General features: G+C 45.4%; 3 protein-coding genes across 4 annotated transcripts; 2 read left to right on the top strand and 1 right to left on the bottom strand.

The window, feature by feature from the left end:
• Positions 1 to 5,559: 5,559 nt before the first annotated feature.
• LOC136533013 (small ribosomal subunit protein mL103 (rPPR7)-like) lies at positions 5,560 to 7,311 on the top strand. The gene has a single exon (XM_066525586.1). The coding sequence runs from the start codon at positions 5,616 to 5,618 to the stop codon at positions 6,726 to 6,728; it is 1,113 nt and encodes a 370-aa protein (XP_066381683.1). The 5' UTR covers positions 5,560 to 5,615; the 3' UTR covers positions 6,729 to 7,311.
• A 2,085-nt stretch (positions 7,312 to 9,396) lies between these two features.
• LOC136533012 (uncharacterized) lies at positions 9,397 to 10,609 on the top strand. The gene has a single exon (XM_066525585.1). The coding sequence runs from the start codon at positions 9,615 to 9,617 to the stop codon at positions 10,308 to 10,310; it is 696 nt and encodes a 231-aa protein (XP_066381682.1). The 5' UTR covers positions 9,397 to 9,614; the 3' UTR covers positions 10,311 to 10,609.
• A 1,544-nt stretch (positions 10,610 to 12,153) lies between these two features.
• On the bottom strand, positions 12,154 to 18,209 carry LOC136533010 (uncharacterized). Of its 2 annotated transcripts, XM_066525584.1 has the most exons (21): positions 17,819 to 18,209; positions 16,459 to 16,538; positions 16,281 to 16,367; positions 15,855 to 15,905; positions 15,632 to 15,749; positions 15,459 to 15,515; positions 15,286 to 15,350; positions 15,083 to 15,166; positions 14,942 to 14,992; positions 14,798 to 14,860; positions 14,653 to 14,708; positions 14,494 to 14,563; positions 14,347 to 14,409; positions 14,162 to 14,251; positions 14,041 to 14,079; positions 13,714 to 13,941; positions 13,513 to 13,598; positions 13,347 to 13,395; positions 13,148 to 13,228; positions 12,976 to 13,069; positions 12,154 to 12,870 (listed from the first exon to the last, which is right to left on the bottom strand). In XM_066525584.1, the coding sequence occupies exons 1-21, from the start codon at positions 18,192 to 18,194 to the stop codon at positions 12,674 to 12,676; spliced, it is 2,085 nt and encodes a 694-aa protein (XP_066381681.1). In that variant the 5' UTR covers positions 18,195 to 18,209; the 3' UTR covers positions 12,154 to 12,673. The 2 variants fall into 2 exon arrangements, with proteins under 2 accessions (XP_066381681.1, XP_066381680.1); XM_066525583.1 differs by having other exon boundaries at positions 15,632 to 15,905.
• Between the last annotated feature and the right edge of the window lie 6,001 nt (positions 18,210 to 24,210).

The following is a 24,210-nucleotide window of genomic DNA, read 5'->3' as shown; positions in this document are numbered from 1 at the left end:
AACAGGTTACATGTACCCCTCCAAAAGGAAGAGTCAGCACATACACACACAAACTCAAGCACAGACACACCACACTCTGGTGAGGAATATCTGAATGTGATTTAAAACCACTATTTGCCTAAACAGTTGTTTAACACATTTCTACATGGTGGTAAGCCATGTCCGATTGATGAGCTGTTTATCTCATTTAAATGGCCATTTAGCTCATTTAAATGGCCAATTAGCCCGGTTAATGGCAAAATGGTAGGTGACTGACTGTTTACTTTACAGTTTAGAATTTCGATGCAAACACTGTTTAAAACTAAATGAACCTTTTTGGTGATGAACTAAATGGAGACATTTCTTTTTATTATAAAAAAACAAACAAAGTATTTTACCACAACCTCTGTTCCACTTTGCATGCTAAGACTCCTAAGTGGTTGGATTTATAACAAATCCATGCGCCTATGTGAAAAAAAACAGCTAGGATTAAATAAAGCTTAAAAATCCAGGTGGGCTCAGATTAAATGGCTGCCCTGCAGGCTGCAGCTAGCTGCTCTAGCTTGCTTATTAGACCCAGGAACATCGCCCTTGTCAAGGGTACACTGGGTCATTTTCGACCCAGCCTTGTAAAAACCTCTTGCAAGTAACATATGTCCCTCTACCCCCTTCCTTGACCTCATCGACCCTGAAACTTCGTGACTATGGTTTAACGCTTCAATGCAGGAATTGAGGACAGCTACATGTGTTCTCACCTTTTATTTTTGTGGCTAACCCTGCTAACAGTAATAAAAGCATGGTTTTGGAAATAACATAGACAAGGTATGTATAAAAAAAAATAAGCACACTACAAGTAACATTTTAAATAATAAGATGTATAGATCGTTACAAATAATAATGACAGATAGTCACCTCTTTCCAGTTTGGAACCCCACCCTCTGGAACCCATTGTGGATGGTCAAATTTGCAGGTCTCTCCATACTTACAGGTTCCAGTGCTCATATAGAAGGCACAGTCCTTTTGCCCCGGTCGCTGTGGACATATAGGAAGGCTGCTTTCAAGCCTAGGGCGTTTAGCCATAGTATTTGATGAATAATATAAAGCCTCACTCTGGCCAACAGTGCTATGACTTCCCATAAAAGATTGGTGATAGAGAACTATAGTATATATACAAAAGAACTTTATAAGGCAGCTGTATTAGGTAACCATATACTGAAAATAATAATAATGTACTGAAATGAATGAAAGCACAGTTACAAACATAAGAGTACTACTAGAATATAAGGGACAATCCTAGCTCTAATGCTGTCTGAGAACCTCTTAGTACTACTCACTTGAGAAGAACTGCAACAGTATAACTTAGAGTGGCAAGAATCAAGTGCATTTACAGTCTAACCTCAAAATTGGCTTGGATTTATTGGTAGAAACACAGTGAGAGCATTTTTACATTCAAAATCAGACGGACAAAGGTCCAAACTCCAAGTATTCTGTTTTCTGGTACAGCTACTCCCCACTAATTACCAAAGGCTCTTCCCTGTTCGAATATCATTACTACCATTTTTTTATCCTCTGGTCCTTCATTGCTAAGCTCATTCACTAAGAACCCTCCACGGAATGGTCTAATTCTACAATCTGCATTGCATCTACCAAAATACCAAACAAGTCAACAACTGAGGATATGAGGTTATGATACATGCCTATATAACTACCACTATCCATGCTTGACTGTGCAATTTCTATCATTAATTATTCTTTGCGGTGTCTCAATTTTAAGTTTTATGTAGCCACACAATTCCACACAGCGTAATAAAATTGTTCATAAGTTTGTATATATCCAAGACAGCTAGATCAGTACGAGCACGGACGGAGCACAGTGGGGGCCAAACTGGGCTCCGGCCCCCCCTTGTCCAAAACAAAATTCTCAAATATAGTTTGTGGTCACTTGCATTTTGTGAAATGTGACTCAACTATAAATATATATAACTAGCTAGTTTTAGTCCATAACTTGGTTAAGAGTAGTCTGACAGTCTCTGTAGTCACTCAATATGTGATTAGTTAAATTTATCATAGTATATATGGTTTTATTTCTGATGTCAACATATTTCACTTGTGTTTTTATCAAGTTGGCCCCCCCTTGATTTTGTGCCGTGCTCCGTCGCTGAGTACGAGCACCATTAACACTAGCAACGCCCAACATAAGCTCCGAGTCCCACAGCCAGTTGTTCTTCATACTACTAGTTTCAGACGAACAAGCAGCCACACGTCCATACACTATGGCAACCACGACCAGGAAACAAATCACCCATGCGTCGGCTAAAATACGGCAGCATTATCCGATGAACACACGGGGAAACTCCTCATACCAACCAAAACAGGGAGAGGGCCGCTCTCACCTTCCGCGGATCGTCTCGCGCCGAGATGCGAGTCGAAGGCGCCGACGTCGGCAGAGGATGGATATGGCGGTTCGGTGCCGGTGTAACGGGACGCGATGAGGTCGACCTCAAAGTCCGAGTAACGCGGCGGCGGCGGCGGCGCACTGTCCCCGCCCGCGAAGGCTCCGCGGTAGTACGGGTTGAAAGGGTCCGACATCGTCGGCGGCTAGGGTTTCCGGCTTTCCGCACGCGCTGCGCTGTGGGCAGAAAACCGCCGCTTTGAGTGGGAAGGCTTTATCGGACCGGCCTACGCGCAGGCACGCAGACGCACTCGGCACGCACACGAAAACTGTTCCGCTCCTTCGCCCTTGTTTAGTTCTAAAATTTTTTCTCAAAAAAATGTTACAGTACCTATCGTATCAAATCTTACGATATATGTATGGAGTATTAAATATAGACAAAAAAAAAACTAATTACACAGTTTGGTTGAAAATTGCGAAACAAATATTTTGAGCCTAATTAGTCCATGATGAAACACTAATTGACAAATAAAAACAAAAATGTTACAATAGCCCAAATTCTAAAATCCAGCTAACTAAACACGTGTTTCCTCTCTTTTTTTTTCTCTCTCTCTCTCTGGCACATGTGGCTATCACACGCACGCGTAGTCCTCATTCGAAGTCGACGGCACCCAAAATCTCGTACGAGAAACCCCATCCCTTTCAAAAAAAAAAAAAAAAAAAAAAAAAAACCCATCCCTTGCCTAGCTCCGATCTCCCAAGATCTCGTACGAGATGGCCGGCAAGATGAAGGAGTTAGACGGCGCAGCCTGCGTGTGTACTTTCCATTCCCGTAGTATGGCCATTGACGCCTCGTTTAGTTAAAAAAAAAAAAAATTCACCCTAAACTATCGCATTGAATTTTGCGGCACATGCATGAAGTATTAAATATAGACAAAAAAAAACTAATTGCACAGTTTAATTGGAAATCGTGAAACGAATGTTTTAAGACTAATTAGTCAATGATTAGCCATAAATGCTACAGTAACTAACATGCGCTAATGCCAGATTAATTTGGTTTAATAAATTCGTCTCGCAATTTTTCGGCGAGCTATGTAACTAGTTTTTTTATTAGTATTCGAAAATCCCTTCTAATATTTTCCGAAATACTCGACATGACCTTCAAAATATTTTTATTTCGCGAACTAAACGTGCTGAGTTGTTTTCCAAACCATGGAACGGTTTTCGCTGATTCTTTTTGCTATGCTTTCGGGCTTCGTGCAGTAAGATCTTCATCGGCGGGCTCTCCAAGGACACAAGCCTGAGTACGTGCGGATCCCCTCCAGATTTGGCTTTTAGCGGATTTCAATTTTTTTCTGCCGTCTTCTCCTTGTATTAGCTAGGTTTCCTCGTATTCCCTCAGATCTGGTCTCTCGTTGCTTGTAATGGCTGTTCATCATCTTTTGTGCACGCTAGTTTACTCGATCCAGTGTTGATTAGTTAGTTTTTAGTTAATTTCGTGTCTCAGTGTATGCTTAGCATGTGACTACCCTTACTAAGGAAGCATGTCTAACTTGATTTGGGAGCACTGAGTTGTGCCTTTTTCTGTTTTGTTGAGTCGGGAGAGGAGTTAGCTCTTGATTTCTTGTTTGTTGATGATTTGTTAACTTGGTAATTATTTATTTTGCTAATTTTCGTACAGTCTCACGTTGTTGAGTTCGAATTATAGGCGGAGTTGATCCTTTCATTAAATTTGTGAGGTACAATAATACATTATATTGTTATATGTCCATGTTCTTGGGAAATGGCCTGATACCTGACAATCTATGGTGGTTTTATCCCCATTGCTAATAGTATTTTGTGGCAACTTGTCATCTTTTAAATTACGGCTAAACACAATCGCTTTACATTAATGGTATCTACAAGAGAAGTTTTCAAAGCAAAATACTGTAACATTCAGGGACAAAACGTATACTTCAAATGTTTCTTCCTGCTTATTATGATAGATTTTTAGGATATATACCTTTGTTTATGTTGTGAGCTGGTTAATTGGGCCTGTGGCATGATTGTTTAGTAAACTAGCTAACTAGTTTGGAGCTGTACTGATTTTGTGACATTTATTTTCTGTAAGTAAAAGGTCATAATAATTTTCATGGAAGATATTTAGATTGCCTTTACCTGCAAGGTTTATTCTGGGACCTTCAACAACCAACTGCTTTACTTCGTGACTTTTCAGGTACTGTAGCAGAGGACTTCTCTGCCCTGGGTAAAATGAACTGTGGAAGCAAAGCCGGTAAAGCCATGTTACCGTACGAACGTGCCGAAAACATACTAAAATGTGTACGTGCCAAGAACGTGTCCAACATAGAAACTCTACGCGTGTGTGTATATATACAAATCTTTATGTGGCCACTTTACATATTTTTAACTGAGTATATAATATGAGCGATGTACAATTTTAACATGACTCGGATCATAAAAATTTTGACCAATTTTAAGACAAAATATCAAAACCAACTAAAATATAAAATAACTTCATCGATATGTAAATAGAATAAAGTGTATTCGATTCAAAAAAATTTGTACATTTTTAGCAAAAAGCAAAAACAAAACTAAAATAGCAGTGTATTCACGTTGCGCCGAAAAGGAAGGGGGTCATTCGCACGGAAAAGGGTGGCGCCCTGCTGGATTCTCTCTTCCCTAACTTGAGGATTTGATCGAGTTTTTTTTTTCTTTTCTCATATTAATTAATTAATTAGTTACTCCCCATAAAAAAATGTAATTCTCGCTTTTCAAGAAATAGCGTTTGATCTTACTGTCTTCATCATAACACAATCTAAGTTAAACGACCTTGTAATCTGTTTTATTCTTAATTAGGGTATAAATAATAAAAACATGCTACTCGTACTAGTAGAAATTTGGTTCGATGCTTTTGAAGAGGAATTTGATGTGCTACTTGTCTACTGTTCAAGGCAATTGTTTGGTAAAGTATGGGCAAATATGGTCAGGAAGCAATGATAAAATGTGGAATATGGACAGAAAGGGCATGCAGAAAATTGGACCTGTTTTTTTTTTTTTTGAGCAAAAGAAAATTGGACCTGAAGGAAGGACATGCAGAAAATTGGGCCTGGATGGGCTGGCCTCCACAAATTCTTTCTAACAGAAGAAGCCCGACCACTATAGCATCCGACTTCTATAAACCCTAGTAGCACTGGCTCTGGTCGCTATCGAGTATCGACTCTGTTTAGCTCCGCACCTCCGCGCTATGGCCGCCGCAACCTTCTCCGCCGCCGGCCGCCGGCTCCTCTCCACCGCCGCGACAGCGGCAGAGAAAACCGAGCTCCCCGTCCCTATCGCCCGTCTTCGCCAGCTCGCCCGCGCTGGCCGCCTCGACGACATCGACGCGACCCTCGCGCCCCTGTTCCCCTCCCACCCCGTCGCCGCGCTCTCGGCCCTCTCTTCGGTGGGCCTCCCCGACCGCGCCTCCGCGCTGCTTGGAACCATCACGTCGCCCACTACCGCGCACCTGAACGCGGTCCTCAGCCCACTCCTGCGCCGCCGCCGCCTGGCCGGGCTGGTGCCCTCCATCCTCGCCGCGCATGCCTCTATCCCGCGGGACGCCGTCACGGACAGCATCCTCGCCAAGTCGCTCTGCCTCACCTCCGGCGCCGACTCCGCGCTCCACCTCCTCCGGGAACCTTCGTCGGGGGCGCCGCCGACGCTCCAGCTCTTCACAGCCATCATCGACTCCTTCTACAAGCAACGCCTCCCGCACCGCGCCGAGGAGCTGTGGCGCGCCATGGTCCAGGACCACGGCATCGCCCCCGACAACGCTGCCTACAACGCCCGGATCACCTACAAGTCCGCTAACGGCACCGTGGAGGAGGTCAAGGAGCTGATCCGCGTCATGCGCGAGGAGGCAGGGCTCCGGCCGGATCTCGTGTCCTACAACGCGCTCATGCGGGCGATGGCGCGGCACAACAGAGTCGATGAGACGGTGGAGGTGTACCGCAGCCTGGAGGCCGGGGAGGAGGCGGACGTGGCGCCGGACTGCGCGACGTATACTTGCGTGGTGGGCGCGCTGTGTGGCGCGGGGCGGTGGTCGGAGGCGGAGGACGTGTTCTACGCGGGAGTGAAGCGCCGGAAGGTGACCGACCTCGGAACGGTGCGTGTGCTGGTGCTCGGTCTCAAGGGCGCTGGCAAGGGGCGAGCGGCGAGGCGGGTGGTGGTCGGTCTGCGCAAGAAGTTCCCCGAGCAGTTCGACGGGCCGTGGAGGGACCTTGAGGAGGCGGCCGGGCTGAACTCCTCCGGGAAGGAGGAGGAGGATGTGGAAGACGGAGCCGACGAGAAGCCGGTGACAGGGGCCGCCGCGGCGTGAGCGTTCGTGGCAACTGGCAACTTGGCGAATTCAGTTTTAAAGGGCATCGTTGCATGATCAATCAAATAATCAAATTCACAATACTACAAGAGCATTTGAGTACTAGCTACTTGTTCATCTTTTTTTTTTGTGTGTGTTCTTTGATAATTTTACTCATTTATTAATAGCAAATCTTCTAGATTTCGTTGTTTCTTAATGCCATGCCGTCCAATACTAAGCATCTTAGCTTAGAATTCGGATTGTGTAATGCCGATGGTGAGGGCGGCGCAGCTTGAGTCGCTAGCGGCCCTGCGCGCCAAGATCCGTCTTGTGGCCCGAGAGGGCATCGGTTCCTTGAACAAGTGGTGGGCGCCATCGCTTCTTCGCTCCTTGCCAAGATCCGTTCGCCGCCGGCAACTGGACGCGAGCCTCCGCCTTGTGCTCCTACTCTGTGTGGGCGTGGTGTCACCACCATCCGGATCCAATGGCTGCAGCCTGCTACAGCAACCGCCACCAAGTACGCGCCCCGTCCCTTCGGAAATCCAAATATGCGCCCGCGGCCCGCCTATGCTTCTCCGTGTCCTGGCTACCGGTGGATGACCTTGTGTTATCTTCTCTGAGGACGAATTGGGGATTGAGCATCAATGCTGGATCTGCTGCTGCGACGTGGAATCTCAAGAATCGGATTATGTTGTGTAGTCGTGTGGATGATGTCGTTTGACAACATTTTCACTTTTCAGGTCAATTTTTTGGATAAGAATAATTTAACTTGTCGTTAATTAAGACCTAGTCATGCAATGACAACTGAGAATTGCAGGAATTTGATCCTGTAGCACCACTTGATCCGAGACATGAAGTTTTCTTTTCCTATGAAAGGCTTGTTTTCCTTTATGAAATATGAAAGAAATAAAACATCCAATTTAAGCTCTTAAATTTTTTTCCTCCGTGTAAATAGAGAGATGAACAATTCCTTTTAATGAGAACGGAGAGAAAACATTTTTATGTTCTTGTGTTCTAAAACCACCTATTTTTATAATTTTTTATGTTTTTTTATTTTTTATTCCTTTGTTCTAAATATGCTCTAACTGATGGGATCCATACAGTCCACGCTAGTGGATTCAATCAGCCCTAGGTCATTTACTCATTTGGGCTTCAATAATGCTCCCACGCAGGCGGGCGTCTGTTCGGACGCCGCGCACCCCACTCTACCAAGCTGCTGCCGCCTCCCCCCGCCGTGCACCCTATCCCGTGTCGCTCGCTCCACGTTTCCGATCGTCGCACCCCCAGCCGCGCCTCTCGCTCCCGTCTGCCGCCCCCTACACCTGCGATGCTCGCTCCCGCTTTGTCGTGCGCGCCGCTTGCTCCCTCGCCACCGTGCGCGTCGCTGGCTCTGCTCTCCCCATTCTCGCCCTTCCCACCTCTCAGTCTCTCTCGCGTCCATTGGCAGCATAGCGCCTCCCCCGCCTCTTTCCCAACCCCAGCGCCGTCGGGATGCCTCGCCGCCGTGGGGCACTGTCGCTGCCCCTGCCGATGGCCGCTGGGCACACGTGTCGAGTGCCTTAGGTCGTCCCCGGCTAAGCCAAGGGCACCCACAAGCGCGGTCGGTGCTGGTGGTGCTCGTGCGCCGCCAGCTCCCACCCCAACGGCCATAATCGACCGCCCCCGGACCTCCCCTCCCCTATGGTGCAAATGTATGTTTAAAGTGTTTTAGATGTTTAGAGGTATGTTGCAAGTGTTTCATATGAATGTTACAAAAGTTGATCGGGATGTTGCAAGTGTTTCAGAGGTATGCACATATTGCATATGTTGCAAGTGTTTCATCTGTTTTCAGACGTATGTTATAAGTGTTTTGATGTGGATGTTGCATATGTTTCACACATATGTTGCAAGAGTATATTCGAAAATGTTTCATCTGTTTCAGTCTTATGTTGTAGCAAGTGTTTCCATGTTGTAAGTTGCAAATGTTTTTATCTAGATGTTGCATATATTTTACACATATGTTGTAAGTGTATGTTCCAAATATCTTATCTATTTTAGACGTATGTTGCATTGAAGTGTTTCATATTGTTTGTAGAGTCACGGGGGCGCAGTGAGTAATTGGCGCATGACCTAGGTGCCAAGGGATGGGACGCGACGAGTCGAGGGCCTACGGTCGGGGTGAGCCAGGGGCGCGAGACACAGCGGGGGCTGTGGACGGGGTGTGCACACCGTTGGTTGGCCCGTGCAAAGGGTCGGGGGCCTATGGACGGGGCGTGCTCGTTGTTCGTCTCGACTCCTGAGCCCCGTCCGCTCGACAGAGAGGAGAGGGGGCAGGGGGACGCAACGACAGGGGTGAGTTGCACGTGTGGAGCGCGCGAATTGGGAGGAGGCTGCGTCCGGACTTCGAACGCTAGCTAAGCCGTTTGGGCTTTTGTACTTATATAAGGCTGATAGTGTCTACGGGATCTGATGGGGTGTTTGTTTCCCACATACAAAACTTTAGCCCTGTCACATCGGATCTTTTAGGTGTATTAAATATAGCCTAATTACAAAACTAATTATATAGATTGAGACTAATTTACGAGACGAATTTATTAAGTCTAATTAGTCTAGGATGTGATAATGTGGTGCTATAGTAAATATTTGCTAATAGTAAATTAATTAAGTTTAATAGATTCGTCTCGTAAATTAGTCCAGGCATGTCTTAACTTCCAAACATTCGATGGGAGGAGGCCTAAACTTCCCTGAGACATCGCTCGTGCATTTGACGGCAGTCCGGACGCTGGTCAGGCCGTTTGGGCTTTGTATATACTTATATAAAGGCCAGAGGCTGATAGTGTCTGCTCGATCTGAGACATCGCTCGTCCATCTGACGGCTGCGCGCGCGCCTGCAAAATCATTGCCCGAGTGAGCCGAGCCTAGAAGACGATGCTGCCCCGCGTGCCAATCCGCCTCGCGCCGCCGCTCGCCGGCGCCCTTCGCGGCATTTGCGCCACCGCGCTGCCGCAATCCAAGCCCCCACCTGAACCCCTATCCTCGTCCGACCTGGACGCGATCTCCGCGCTCCTCCCGCGCCTCCTCTACGCGGGCCACGTCCCCGCCGCCGGCCGCCTCCTCTCCGCGGCGCTCCTCCTCCCGGGCTCCCAGGATCGCCTGCCCCTCGATTCCCTCGCCGCGTACCTTGCCTCGCTTCCGACCCTCTCCCCCGCCTTTGGGCTCCTCACCGCGCTGCGCCACCACCCGGCCCGCCCCTCGCCGCTCCTGCTGGCGTCGCCGCTGCTCGGCAGCCTCCTCTCTCTGCGCCGCGCGCGCGACGCCTCCTCCGTGCTGCGCTGGCTCTGTCGCCCGGACTCCCCGCGCCGGCCCGACGCCGCCACCTACGCTGACGCTGTCGCGGGGCTCTGCCGCCTTGAGGACCCCAGGGCCGCGCTCGCCGCACTCAGGGAGATGGCGACGGACGGGTTGCAGGCCACGCGGGAGCTGCGGGAGGCGGTGCGGGACGCGATGCTGCAGGACGCCAGAATCGAGGAAGCGTGGGCGCTGGAGGCGACCATGCGCCAGCCGGAGGAGACAGGGAAGCTGGTGGAGCTGATCGACAAGCTTCTCTCAGCGAGGGAACCCTGAGCCCTTGGGTGAAGAACATTGCACGGATTGAGCTTTCGGTTTTCATAGATAGATTCTTGTCCTGTAATTGGTGCCAAAGTTTTATGCTCGTGTACTTTGAATGCACTGCAACTGCAAGAAATTCCGGTGAACTCAGCAAAAAAAAAAAAATCTTGAAATTGTTATGATATTGGATGGTCTTTGCGTAGTAAGATATTACTATCGAGTGGATTCAGTGTTGCCATGCAAGAACATAGCACAAACACTTTCGCATAATTCTATCAAGCAGTGTGATTACTGCCGCATTTGAGTTCATCAGACACCCAAATCATACCGGAGTGTTCATACTCTCATTTGTTTGGTAAATTGTTAGCACTTGCATCCACATAACAGCTACCGAAACAGCAGCAGACATGACTGCAAGTAGATGTTGGTTGCTGTTGTGTATTTACAGTTTGAAATAAGTAATCCATAAATTTAGAAAGCATATGCCATGCCTTCTGATGGCAGCTGGTTGACTGTAGTCGACAATATGGCTTATCAAGGTGTTTCTGTTATGAATCGTATGCATATGACACACAGGGAAAAAAGGTTCAATGCACACTGTTTCAAATTCAAGAGAATTTTGGTAATTAATATAGGGAATTGCTAATTCCAGGCGACAATTATTGCATATATTTTATACTAAAATTTCAATTTTAGTTCGCTGCAATTTATGTAGGCATAATATGTAATTTTTTTTTGTTCTGAAAATAAAATACCCGTTGAATAAAACCATAAACCCGACAAAATCTAATCCGTGTTGGCACAAAGACAATTAACAATTATTTTACAGTCAAACAAAACAAAAATTTGATATGTTACGACACAAAAACAATTAATAAAATACTAACATATCACAAAGAGGACAAATTACAAGAGGACAAATCACAAGAGGGCAAATCAAAAGAGGACTAAAAAAATCAGGCGGGCGAGAAAAAATGAGGGAGCTGATAAATCTAGTGCCCCGCAAGTGGGTTTGTATAAAGATCCGATGGTAAAGCGAGCCCAACACAGAGAATACATCAACAACAGCGCAAACTACGGCACGAGATCAGACAGACGAGCCGTCGGACAGACGAGCCGTCGGCTGAACAAACAAAACTTTTCATCGACTGATATAGAGGAGACGTGATTAATATAATAGCGTCATTCTTCAAAACTATAGGCAAAGGGGACAGAATAGCCAGCTCCAGGACGTGTTTGGAAACGCTTAAAATCAGATAGACAAATGAGACACAAACGTGATTAATACTATAGGCAAAGGGGACAGGATAGCCGGCTCTAGGGCGTGTTTGGAACCGCTTAAAATCAAATAGACAAATTAGACAGGATAGCTGGCTACGAAGCCTACGATGGGCAAACACGCTTAGAATCAGATAGACAAATGAGACAGAAACGTGATTAATATAACAGCGTCATTCTTCAAAGCTATATAGGCAAAGGGGATGGGCAAACACGCTTAAAATCAGATAGACAAATGAGACACAAACGTGATTAATATAACAGCGTCATTCTTCAAAACTATATAGGCAAAGGGGACAGGATAGCTGGCTACAGGGCGTGTTTGGAACCGCTTAAAATCAAATTAAATAAAATGAGGCCGGATAGCTGGCTACGATGACCGAGCATCTTCGGTCGCTCAACTGTGAGAACCGAGAAAACCTCCACCGAAAACACACTGCGCGTTTTATGCACCGCAGGGTGGAGGCCGCGCGGTGGCAAGCCATGGTCCCAAACACGCCCATAGTCGGTCAAACATAATTGCCGCATTCACTAAAACCCACGATGGCTTGCCACTGGGCAAGTCGTCTAGTCTCAGGAATTATGAGAAGCAAGCGCTCAAGATGGATTCGCAAGTCACTGATGTGATCATGCAGCAGAGCATCTAACTTATTTGCGCACAAGCACAAAACAAACTGTCTGAAATCAAAATACAGACTAGCCTAATATCGAAATTCTCTTGCACTGCTGCGCTCTTTTAAGCATCAGCTCTAGACCTCACTGAAAACCTAATTTTAAGTAACCAAAACATTCAGCTTTTCTTTAAGATGTACAGCATGTAAACTCTTCTGACCCAAATCTGCTCCATTTGCTTACAGAAGAGGGTAGAGACGAACACAGAAACCACTATCTCGCGCCTTCAAAGAGATCCAGCTCGGTTCCTTAACTAAAAACCACCGAACGAGCAATATCCCCAGCAGACAGTCCGCATCGAGCACAAGAACTTTTTCTTCCTCGAGCGACCATGATGATAGTCAAGCCAGCCACGTCAAAACTGATGCATTAGGAACCGCAAAATTTGAAGTAAATAGTTGTAAATCCTTGATCCATCCACTGATGCCCTAAGCATGCACACCATTGCCACTGGCATAGTATGTTCCGTTTGAGAGACCATTGGCAAGCTTCTTTGGGTGTCCATTTTGGTGTACTGTGGATGTATATGAGCCATTGCTCAGAACATGTTTAGCTGCAACAACATGACCATTGCTGCAGTCTTGCAGCACCCTATCCAGCTGCCCAGATGCAGCCGCAATTAGTCCTGCAGAAACATAAATTTGGTTATGATATATTCCATGGAATAGTACAGCACAAATGTTTGTGAAGTGAAAAGGTACAAAGTTTTCAGCATCAGATAGCATCTTACCCACAAATAGGGGAGAAGGTTTTGAAGGTCTTGACTTGAACTCAGGATGGAATTGAGCGCCAACAAAATATCGGTGGTTGGGTATTTCAATAATCTAGAACATAGCAAGTTGGTTAAGAGACAAATTTCATGAAAATAAAAATTGTAAAGCAAGTCTCAGTACGACTCAGACCTCCATCCTTCTTCCAGTATCATCTTTGCCAACAAACTGAAGTCCAGCATTTTCGAACTCTGGAACCATATCAGGGTTCACCTGAGAAGACAAAATTTCAGTCCAAAGAACATGCAAAATGTAGGAACAACATAACAGACAGAAGGACCATAGCATTTAAATGCACATTTAGGAAACTGGTGAACTTCAATAAACAGACCTCATATCTGTGGCGATGCCTTTCATCAACATAAGTGACATTGCCATACCTAAAAAGGTCAAAATAATCAATGACTGGATAGGTTATAAAACTACACAAAGAATTCAAGGAGAAACTTTATTGAAGGGGTACAATGAAAATTAAGAAGGGTCTATATGCAACTCACAATTTAGAAGACTTGCAATCAGCAATCTTGAAAAATGTCCTCCTTGATCCTAAGCGCATTGTCGCACCCATATGTGTTTTGGAACCCTACAAATTAAATTCCAAGATAAACTGTAACAAACTGACAAAAGGTTGCTCATTGCCATCGAAACAGATCAGTGTGAAGCCTAATTCAAAACAATGCAAACCCATTAACAATTACCTCAGGCATAAAAATAACACAAGGGGTCTTAGTATTTGGATCAAATTCAGTGCTGTTCGCATCAGTGAGATTCATGACATGACGAGCATACTCCACCACAGCAATCTGCATCCCAAGACATATACCAAGATACGGGACATTCTTTTCACGGGCATACTTAGCAGCCAAAATTTTCCCTTGAACACCTCTGTCACCAAAGCCACCAGGTACCAAAATTCCATCTGCCCCCTGTAATGAAAACTCTTGTAAACACGATACTCAGAAATCAAATGTGATATGACTCCAATTTTCCATATCCTAAAAACAGTCCATTTGATAATAACTTACCTTCAATAAATTCCACGCTGTTTTATATGCATCAGGTGCCTAGAAAGTTTAGAAAGAGCCAAGTAAAAAAACGATTCACCTCAAGACTTAGCACATTGAATACTAAACTACTGTGCCAAACCTCAATTGCTGTGGAGTCCTCAAGATCCGTTGAAGCAACCCAATCAACAACAAGCTTCCTGCGGCAATCAACAGATGCATGCAAGAGGGCCTGCAAATTTTTGCATGACACAATAGTTAGGCAACAGAATTCACATTTGGAAACATAAAAAAACATCAATGCACTGAACAAGTTAGCAAGCTTACTTTCAACACGGAGAGGTATGAATCTGATAAGCCAGTGTACTTCCCAACCATAGCAATTCTCACCTGAAATAATCACCGTTAGTTGCATGGAACTAAGGATGAAAAAATTTCCTCTAGCAAGGGACTGACTGAGGAGAAAACACTAACAGTGTCATGAAGTGTATCAAATATAGTAGCTCTTGCAACCCATTCGTCTAACTTTGGCTCTCGAGCGATGCTGGAAATGTTATAAAAAAAATTACTTTCTGGCACAAAGCAATGTCACATATTGCAGAGAACATACTAACTAGATAGTTCAAGCCCAACCTATCCACCCTTTCCAGATTCAGAACTTTAAGAATAGCCTCATGAGCCTTTTGGTCCTGCAGGGCACAAATGACATTTTAACACAGAATGTGAATTCCAAAACACAGAAATGACTTTCAGTCCAAAGAAAATAGATGTGCCTTACCCGTAGCAACAAAGGAATGCGCCAGATATTGGAAACATCATACAAAGTGATAATATTTGCTGCCTGAAAAAACAAATGATGAATTAGCTTCCTGGAGTGAAGTTGCTACAGCATATGAAGCTTTGAATGAAAATGTTTCCCTACCGGCACATGGCAAAACTGGGAGAGTTTCTCCTTCACATTATCCTCTAACTCCTGTTACACAGTTTCAATTATAAGTACTGTTAAGGAACTCAGTAAAGGTCATATTCTACCAATGTAAAAATAATTAGTTTGATAACTAACCTTAGTACTGCGGCAAGCTAAAATATTTGGGGTGAGCCCGAGTCCCCTCAAACCACGTACGCTATGCTGGGTTGGCTTTGTTTTCTACATGAGCAAGCAACATAGGTCAAGAATAAAGTCAGTGGAGCCAAACAGATTTATTCAAACCATAACTTTTATGATCGGTTAATAAACATTAGAACATAACTAATGACCAAGAATACCTGCTCACCAACAACATTCAAAACTGGAACTAGACTGACATGCACCAGGCAGAAGTTGCCAGGACCTGTCAAGTGTCAACCAAAATAGCATAAAAATAAGATCATCGATCCTACTTACTAGCAGAAGATAGACTGGAGATTGTATGCGTCATAATAAGTGTGAAGTTTCTCACCAACACGATAAGAGAACTGACCCAAAGCTTCAATAAATGGCATGGATTCAATATCGCCTGCAGGTGTTCAGAATACAATCAATAACAGGAAAACCAGCTATAAAATGTCTACTGTGAACAGCTATTGACCCAAAAAGAAAAAAAAAAGGAATGGTATGGTTATCTCATGCCACCTATAGTGCCCCCCAGTTCTATCACACAGACATCAGCAGGTCCCTCCTTGCCATCAACTGGTATCATAGCAACACGCTCGATCCACTCCTGTATGGCATTTGTGATGTGTGGCACAACCTTAAAAGTAAAATCATTTGGGCGATCAGTTCTAGAACAAGAACACAAGCAGAAGTTCCAAGACAGATGAAACAAACGCGAGTCCACAAAACATGATCCAAATACCTGGACAGTCTTTCCCAAGTATTCCCCTTTCCTCTCCTTGTCAATTACAGACTGGCATAAACCATTGAAAAATATAAGAAAAAAAAATAAGGCAGCCCTTTATGCAGGGAAAAGCAACTGTGTTTTCAATGTCTCATATACGACATGTTCATTGTTACATATATCCTTGTGATTAATTGTTTTCTCCTTACATTCTTAAGATACTCAAATAACATAAAGACAACAAGGATGTCCTTTTCCCCCCAATTTAGTACAAGATGTCAACACCAACATCAAGTGAACTATTTCATGTTCTGAATATTTGTATGACGAAGAATGACATTATATGGCTAGTTAACAAACTGAAGTTATGATTATAGAATTTTAAATACATATACCTATTCGCAGTTCAACGCAACGAAAGAAAATATTATTTATTATTCTTACCTGATAGATCTTTCCGGTGGTTATATTATTGTCCCGAGTAAGTTTAATGTCCAGAAACCTCTCGTAATTACCAAGATCCAAGTCCACCTAAAAGACGCAAAATAAGTACTTAAATCAGATGGGCTAACAAGCGCTTTGCCTGGCAAAATTTGACTTTGTGACATGTCAATATCAATACCTCACCACCATCATCCAGCACGAACACTTCACCATGTTCGAATGGAGACATAGTTCCAGCATCGGTGTTAAGGTAAGGATCTGCATATTCAGGTAATTCAATGAGAACATGTCAACCACATGAAGACAAACACAAGCAACTAAAGCATTAATGCAAGTAATAGCTGGCTTGCACCACCGATTTTACAAGGCAAAGGCCACAATCAGAGCACAAGTGCAACAATAGTACAAGGAGTGACAAGGCAACAACAGCAAAAACAAAGAAGGGTTTAGGTGGCACTGGATAAGAATAAGTATGGGCAAACAAAACATGTAACATTAGTTTGAATTAAGTCAAATGATTCCACAGTGCGGAGCTGGCATCCATAGGTTTGTGGCCTGACTATAACTAAATCAGCATTGGTGTCACGTGATATCTAAATCAGCATAGGCAAGCCCTCCATAGCATAATCTATCTGGAAGACAGAGACAAGCATGGGAGGTGAAACCTAGTCTTCTCCAACAACCTTTTCCATGGCCACCGCATCGAGAACCAAAATAGTCGGGGGAAAAAAACGTCGAGAATAAAAAATTGTGCGCAACTAATGAGAGACGAAGCAAATTTATGGGCATCCAACAAAGGCATATTTCTTGTCCCAAACATGAACGCAAGCCCTTTCTGTAAAAACAAATACTAAAGAGAACATAATGCCAGAGGCACTTGCCCAAGCATAAGAGCTGACCGACAACCAGTGAAGTAAAATAAATCACAAGGTTCTAGAATATCAGGCAAATCATGAATGAACCACCATTGCTCAAACTCCAAGGCTTTATGGCTTAAGCAGAAGAATCCCTAAACGCCACTACAAAGTCAAAAGAAGGTGCCATCCCTCCATAAATATAATCTTCTCCTAAACAAAAGGAAGGGAAACCCCCCTTGCACAAAGGGTAACCCTGAGTAGGTGCCCACCAATTATAAAGCAATCTTTGAAGGAAAAGAAGTACAACCTCTTTCACTGACAAGATTGGCAAACTTATCATGAAAATCAAAGACCAGTTTGACACCATATCCTGCAAACCCAAGGCACCAACGAATACAACGGCAATAGCACTGAGCGGAAGGTTCAAAAGAGGGACTTTTCACCTAAACTCGACCAGGAACCCGGGTCCTCCGCACACCAACTCCCACCCACAGTCCCCGCCACGAGTATCGCTCCAAAACCAAATCTTTTGCCGGCCCGTATTGCCGGAACGGATCGAGGGCTCAGAGCCACCCCCGACCCTCGGTCGAATCCCCAGCGCAACCCTAACGCGCCTTTCCTGGTCCGAAAATGTGTCTTTTGAAACGGAAGGAAGAGAAGGCGGCGTCGGCGCGCACGTACCGATCTTAATGGACGTAATGCGGAGGCCGCACGCCTTGAGGATGACGCCGATGCTGCTGGCCGTGACGCCCTTGCCCAGGCCGCTCACCACCCCGCCGGTGACAAGGACGTACTTCATTTCGCCTTGTCCGGGAATCTCGGGCCCGACAAATCCGCCGCCGCCGCCGCCGCCGCCCACCCTCCTCCTCAATCCCCCGACCAGCGCGACAGTTCTTGGCAAGGAAACCGCGCGCTCGCACGGACACACGAGCTGGAGGTGCGCGCGGGGAAGGGAGGTTTTAGGAGGTGAGAGGGGAGAGAAGGGAGTGGGGAGGCAATGGAGGCAAGGCGGCTGGGGGGATAGAGGGAGGAGGGCTTTGGAAAGAGAGGGGGCCATTTATACGCCCAAAAATCCCTCAATTCTTACGATTTTTTTTTTGTTTCCCCGACTTACCTTTTATGCATCTTCTGGGCTCGGCCGGTTAGGTTTAAAACGGCACGTCGAGGCCCATACAGTCTATCGTATATGTGACATGCGGTAAGGGCCCACCCAGCAGCATAGTTTCTATTTCTATTAAGTAGCTTGTCATGTAGACATTTTACTGACGTCAGGGGTGGATCTACCAGGGGGCTATCGGGGCTCAAGCCCCCCCTACCCTGGCTGCGCCATTGGAGCCCCCCTTAGCCCCCCATGAATTTTTCAGCATTAACAACAGGGAAGAAGGTGCTGGAGTGCTCCCGACGGAGGTTGAAGATGAGTTTCGTGTTGAAGATGAGTTCCCAGCCCCGTCTAAATGTATTTTCTAGATCCGCCACTGCTGACGTGGCAGCTAATTTAACGAGGAGAGAAGAGAAAAAAACTTAGAAACGACGTCCACACGCGCGACGAGGCAGTCGAAACCATCGCATACAACGTTGGGAAGGAGGGCTCTGTTTCCACCGGGGCGACTGGGGATCCTGTGCGCACCACCGGTGGAAGCTCGCATCACCGGTGAAGCAGAAGCACCGCTCATGCGGCCGCCACCGCGGACCTCGCACGGACGCCAACCCCGCCGCGGCATTGCATGGACGCGACCTCCCCACCGTCTGCACCGCGCGGCCCTTGCTCCTCGTCGCCACCAGCATCCCTTCCCGCGAGCGCTCCGACCCTGCTGAGCGAATGCCGCCGAGCACAAAACCGCCAATCCACGCGGACGCCGCCGAGCGGACCCCACCCCCCCCTCCGCCGTGAGCACGGGAGCTCTAGCCATGGCCTGACACCGCCTTCCCTACCATGGCTCGACAACCATCCCGGCGCTGTCGGCTTGCTTGGGCGTGGCCCCGCGTTGGCTTGCTGAGCCCGGAGAACTCTGACGCACACGAAGCTCATCCTCGCTGCCGCCCATGGACGCGACTGACGGGGAGGTCGCTGGCTTCGGCTTCAGCACTAGTGGACCTCGCGCGCGTCATCTCCTAAGGCCACCGCCTGCGTTGCTTGCTTGCTTCAGCGTTGCTCGATTGATTAATCTCATCCGCGGTTTCTTTCTTGCTTGCTTGCTTGTGAGGACGCAGTCATCAGTGCTAGCTTGGGGCTCGCGGAGCTTGCGTAGGCCACCGTGGAGGTCATGAGGCTTGCCGCAGAGCTCACATAGCCTCGCGCGTGAAGATGGTCCGCCTCGCCACGGAGCTCGCGGAACCTTGCCGCAGAGCTTGCGCAGGCTACCACGGAGGCTCGCTGCAGAGCTCGCACAGCCTCACCCGCGGAGCTCGAGCTAGCCGCCTCGCCTTGCCGCGGACCATGTGCACCAGCATGCCATTTTCCTTGCTCACCGTGGAACACACGGACACCATCCGCATAGGATACGAAGGGATGGGGTTAGAGGTGAATGATTGGTCTTGATTTTTTTCTAGACACTACTAGAAATACTGCGTTGAGGAATATAGTGTCTATGCATGGTGTCTTACTGTATAGAAACTATCCGATAGTTTTTGCAGTGGGAGTGCCTCAATGGAACTCCCAGCTTATTATGCATTGCGTGGAACACGTCTGAAAGCATCTAGGTCCCTAGTTAGGTTTCGGTGATTAATGACAATACGAGATTACTATAACTAACATGTGTTTTGCAGAGGCAATTAAGTTAGGTCATGGTAATAACAATTGATTGGGCAATCATGGTTGTCATGCCCCTACGATGGAAATCGTTTTGGTTTTTAAAGGATGGACGACAAGGTTAAGGATGGACTAATTATAAATGTCGTTTGGTGTTGAAGAGACACTTAGAGTAGTTTAGGATTTTGTTTTTCCTTTGACCGTACTATTAAGGGGGTATGAACTAGTAGCTTGACCTAAGTGAGTCTAGTGGGTTAGGTGTGGTGCACACTTATCAAATCTAGCACTAGGTAGCTCCAAAGTAGCCCTAAGATCAACTGGAGCAAACTTCATTCACATATGTTGTCGAGTTGGAAGTGAATAGAGGGTCAAATGTTGACTGGACGCTGATCTGGTTGTGACCAAACGATGGCAGTAGAGTCCAATCAGTTCATTTGATCAAGGTGAAGTCATCTAGTTACGACCGAATGCTGAGTGAAATGTGACCGGACGTTGGGTGCCAGAGTCCGGTCAACTCCAATAAGGTTCTAGAGAGGGAGAATCCTGATCAGACGCGTCCGGTCAGTGCTGACCGGACGCTGGTTAGTGCTGACCGAACGCTGAATAGCAAAGTGACCGGACTCTGGGCGTCAGCGTCCAGTCAACATCAGTTAGGGTCCAGAGAGCAGTTTTCATGACCGAACGCGTCCAGTCAGTGCTGACCGGACGTAGGTCAGAGTCCGATCACAACTTAACGGCTCTATGGTGGGGAGAAATGACCGAAGCATCCGGTCACCCCATAGAACACTGACACAACCTCCTAACAGTTCATTTTGAATGTGGGGGGGTATAAATACTTCCTCTATTCATCCAAGGGAGGTCTCTTGCCCATTTGATTAGCTGAGAAACACCCTTGAGAGTGCTTTGGAGAGCAAGAGCCTAGTAAGGTGATTGAGATTTGAGAATCTAAGATTATGGCCTCATTAGTACAAGGAGAGTAGCAAGTGTGCATTCACCCTTCTCATTAGGCTTGTTGTGGTCAAGTGAGAGTTTATGCTTGTTACTCTTGGTGATCGCCATCACCTATACGGCTTGGTGGTCATTGAGAGTTTGGTGATCATCCGGCGGAGCTTGTGGATGAGCGGTTGTGGGTGATTCACCGTAATAGAGTGTCGAAGAATCAACCCGTAGAGAGCACTTGATCCTTGCACGGATTAAGGGGGAGCTACACCCTTGCGTGGGTGCTCCAACAAGGACTAGTGAGGAGTGGTGACTCTCCGATACCTCAACAAAACATCGCCGTGTTCCTTTTCCTCTCTTTACTTTGAGCATTTACTTTTGAGCAATTCAATTCTTGTCTTTACATTCTTAGAATTGCCATGCTAGAGTAAGATTAGAACTTATGATGCTAAACTTTTGTGCGGTAGATCATTAGAATCACGTTCTAGGCACAAGGGGTGAAAGTGGGCTAAGTGTAGAGTTTAATTATTGCAAAGAATTTTAGAATTAGCCCAATTCACCCCCCCCCTCTTGGGCATCTTGATCCTTATAATTGGTATCGAAGCCTCGTGCTTACGTATTTAGGCTTAATCGCCTAGAGAAAGATGTCCCACGGGATGGACCTCCTCCTATCTTTGAGGGAGATGATTTTCCTTATTGGAAAATCCACATGAAGACGTATTTAGAAGCTCTAGATGTTGGAATTCTTAGAGCCACCTCTCAAGGTTTCCCAAAACACAGGGATCCCACACACCGTCAAGGGGATGAATTGAATTACGAAAAATGGAATACAAAGGCGAGAAACACCATCTTTAGAGGCCTTTGCAAAGATATGTTTAATCGTGTGAGGAACCACAAGGATGCCCATGCACTATGGTCGAACATTTATGCGCTCCATGAGGGAACAAAGAGCGAGCATGAGGAACACTATCATCTTGTCATGAAAATGTTTAATTCTTTCGAGATTCTTCCTAAAGAAAGTGCAAATGAAATGTACTCACGCTTAAATGTTCTTGTAGAGGAAGTCATGTGCTTGGACTTACACAAATGCAACCATCCGATGTTGTAAGAAAGATCTTGAGTGTCCTCCTCATTGACAAATATGGACACATTGTGACCATACTTCATCAAGGTGATCTTTCCACTACTACACCAACTCAAATCTTGGGAAAGATCAATGCTCATGAGATGTATATACACATCACACCACAAGATGGCTCTTCCTCTAACAAGAAGAAAGACAAAGACTTGGCATTCAAGGCTAGCCAAGAGAAGGGCAAAGGAAGACTTGAATTTGAGAGCTCAAGTGATGATGAAATTGATAATGCAAATCTTGCTCTCATGGTGAGAAGAACCGCCAAGATGCTAAAGAAGATCAACAAGAACGGTGTCAAGTTTGATGGCAAGAAAAAGAAGTTCTTCACTAGCAATAGAAGGAAGCCAATCTCAGAGATGGATTGCTATAATTGTGGAGAACTTGGTCATCTCGCACATCAATGCCCCAAGCCTAAGAAACACAAGTATAAGAAGTACAAGGACAAGAAAGATGACTCAAGTAATGATGATGAAGATGAGAAGAAAAAAACAAGCCATACAAGAAGAAGGATGGCAAGAAAAAGGATTTCCACAAGAAGAAGAAGAATGTCAAGGCATACATTGTCAGTGATTGGCTCACGGATATTGATTCATCAAGTTGTTCATCCGATGATGATAGTGAGAATCAGAAGGTGGCCGCTATTGTGATTGAATCTTCATTATCTTCACCGACACCACCGTCATCATCCTCTACACACCTATGCCTTATGGCCAAGGGTGAACAAAAGGTATCAAATGATGATGAAAGTAGTGGTGATGAACACACTTGCAATGATGATAGTGATAGTGATGACGATGAATTTGAATCACCTTTATACGATGATCTTGTTAAATTGCTAAATCAATACACTAAGATCATTAGAAAGTCAAGAGCTAAGAATGAAAAGCTAGAACTTAAGAATGATTCTCTTTTAGCTAAATGTTGCATAGTGGAAAATGCTAGTGTTGAGCTTAGAGAAGCAAATGATGCTATGTCATCCAAACTCATGGAGCTCAAATCTTCTAAGAAAGACCTTAAAGATAAACATGATAAACTTGAGGGGATACATAATGAGCTCATCACTAGCTACAAAATGCTAAAAGAAGAATATACAAATTTCAAGGTCAATCATGATAATCTTGTTATCTCTCATGAGTTTTTATCCAATGAGCCACATGATGCTACTAACCATGTTGTTAAGATTGATATAGCTACATCATGTGATGATTTGATTATTAAGAGCACTGAGCAAGGTTCTAGTAGCAAAGGCAAGCAAGTGGTTGAGTCCGATAACTATGATGAGTATGTCAAGATCAAGAATGAGAATAAGAAGCTAAAGAAAGATCTTGAGAAGCTTTCAACCACCAACACCATTGTGATAGAGAACCTTGACCATGATAGTGATCTAGCTCTTGAGAATGAGAAGCTTAAAGAAGAGAACAAGAGGCTCAAGAAGGAGAAAAATCATGATGAGCTAAAAGAAGAGAACAAGAAGCTCAAGTTAGAAAAAAACATATCAAGACCGGGTTGAGCAAATTCACAAGAGGTCAACATCTTCAAAGTGAGCTACTCATGAACACCATCATGAAGATGGATAGAAGTAGAATTGGATACTTGGCACATTAAGAGAAGAAGGCTCAAGCTCAACACCACCAACAACACAAGTTAAAGCCAAAGCCAAAGAGGTGTTTTGAGTGTGGACAAGAAGGTTACTTTGCCTATGAGTGTCAAACTCCACCACCACAACCCTTGCCCAATCATGCTAGACCTTTTGCTTTCAATGCTCATTACATGCTTAGAAAGAACTCAAATGGAAAAATGAAAGTTATGTTCTTAGGACCTCCCAACAAAAATAGGCCTAAGAAAATTTGGGTTGCAAAGTCACTTGTTGAGAAAGTCAAGGGTCCTCAATAAGTTTGGGTCCCTAAACAAGCTTGATCTCTTGTGTGTAGGTGAACTACAAGACCAGCGGAAGTCATTGGGTAATTGATAGTGGTTGCACTCAACATATGACCGGTGATACTCGTATGTTCACCACACTTGATGAAGAAGTTGATGATCATGAAAGAATTACATTTGGTGATAACTCAAAGGGCAAAGTCAAATGATTGGACAAAGTGGCAATATCAAATGATCATTCAATCTCAAATATCCTATATGTTGCTTCATTGAGCTTCAACTTGCTATCCGTTGGATAATTGTGTGATCTTGGCTTCCAATACTTGTTTACCGAGAAGGAAGTGGTCGTATCTAAGATAGATGATGATCAAG

This window comes from Miscanthus floridulus, unplaced genomic scaffold (genome assembly GCF_019320115.1).
Source record: "Miscanthus floridulus cultivar M001 unplaced genomic scaffold, ASM1932011v1 fs_76_3_4, whole genome shotgun sequence".
Taxonomy (NCBI): Eukaryota; Viridiplantae; Streptophyta; class Magnoliopsida; order Poales; family Poaceae; genus Miscanthus; species Miscanthus floridulus.
This window is presented reverse-complemented; position numbering and strand designations above follow the sequence as displayed.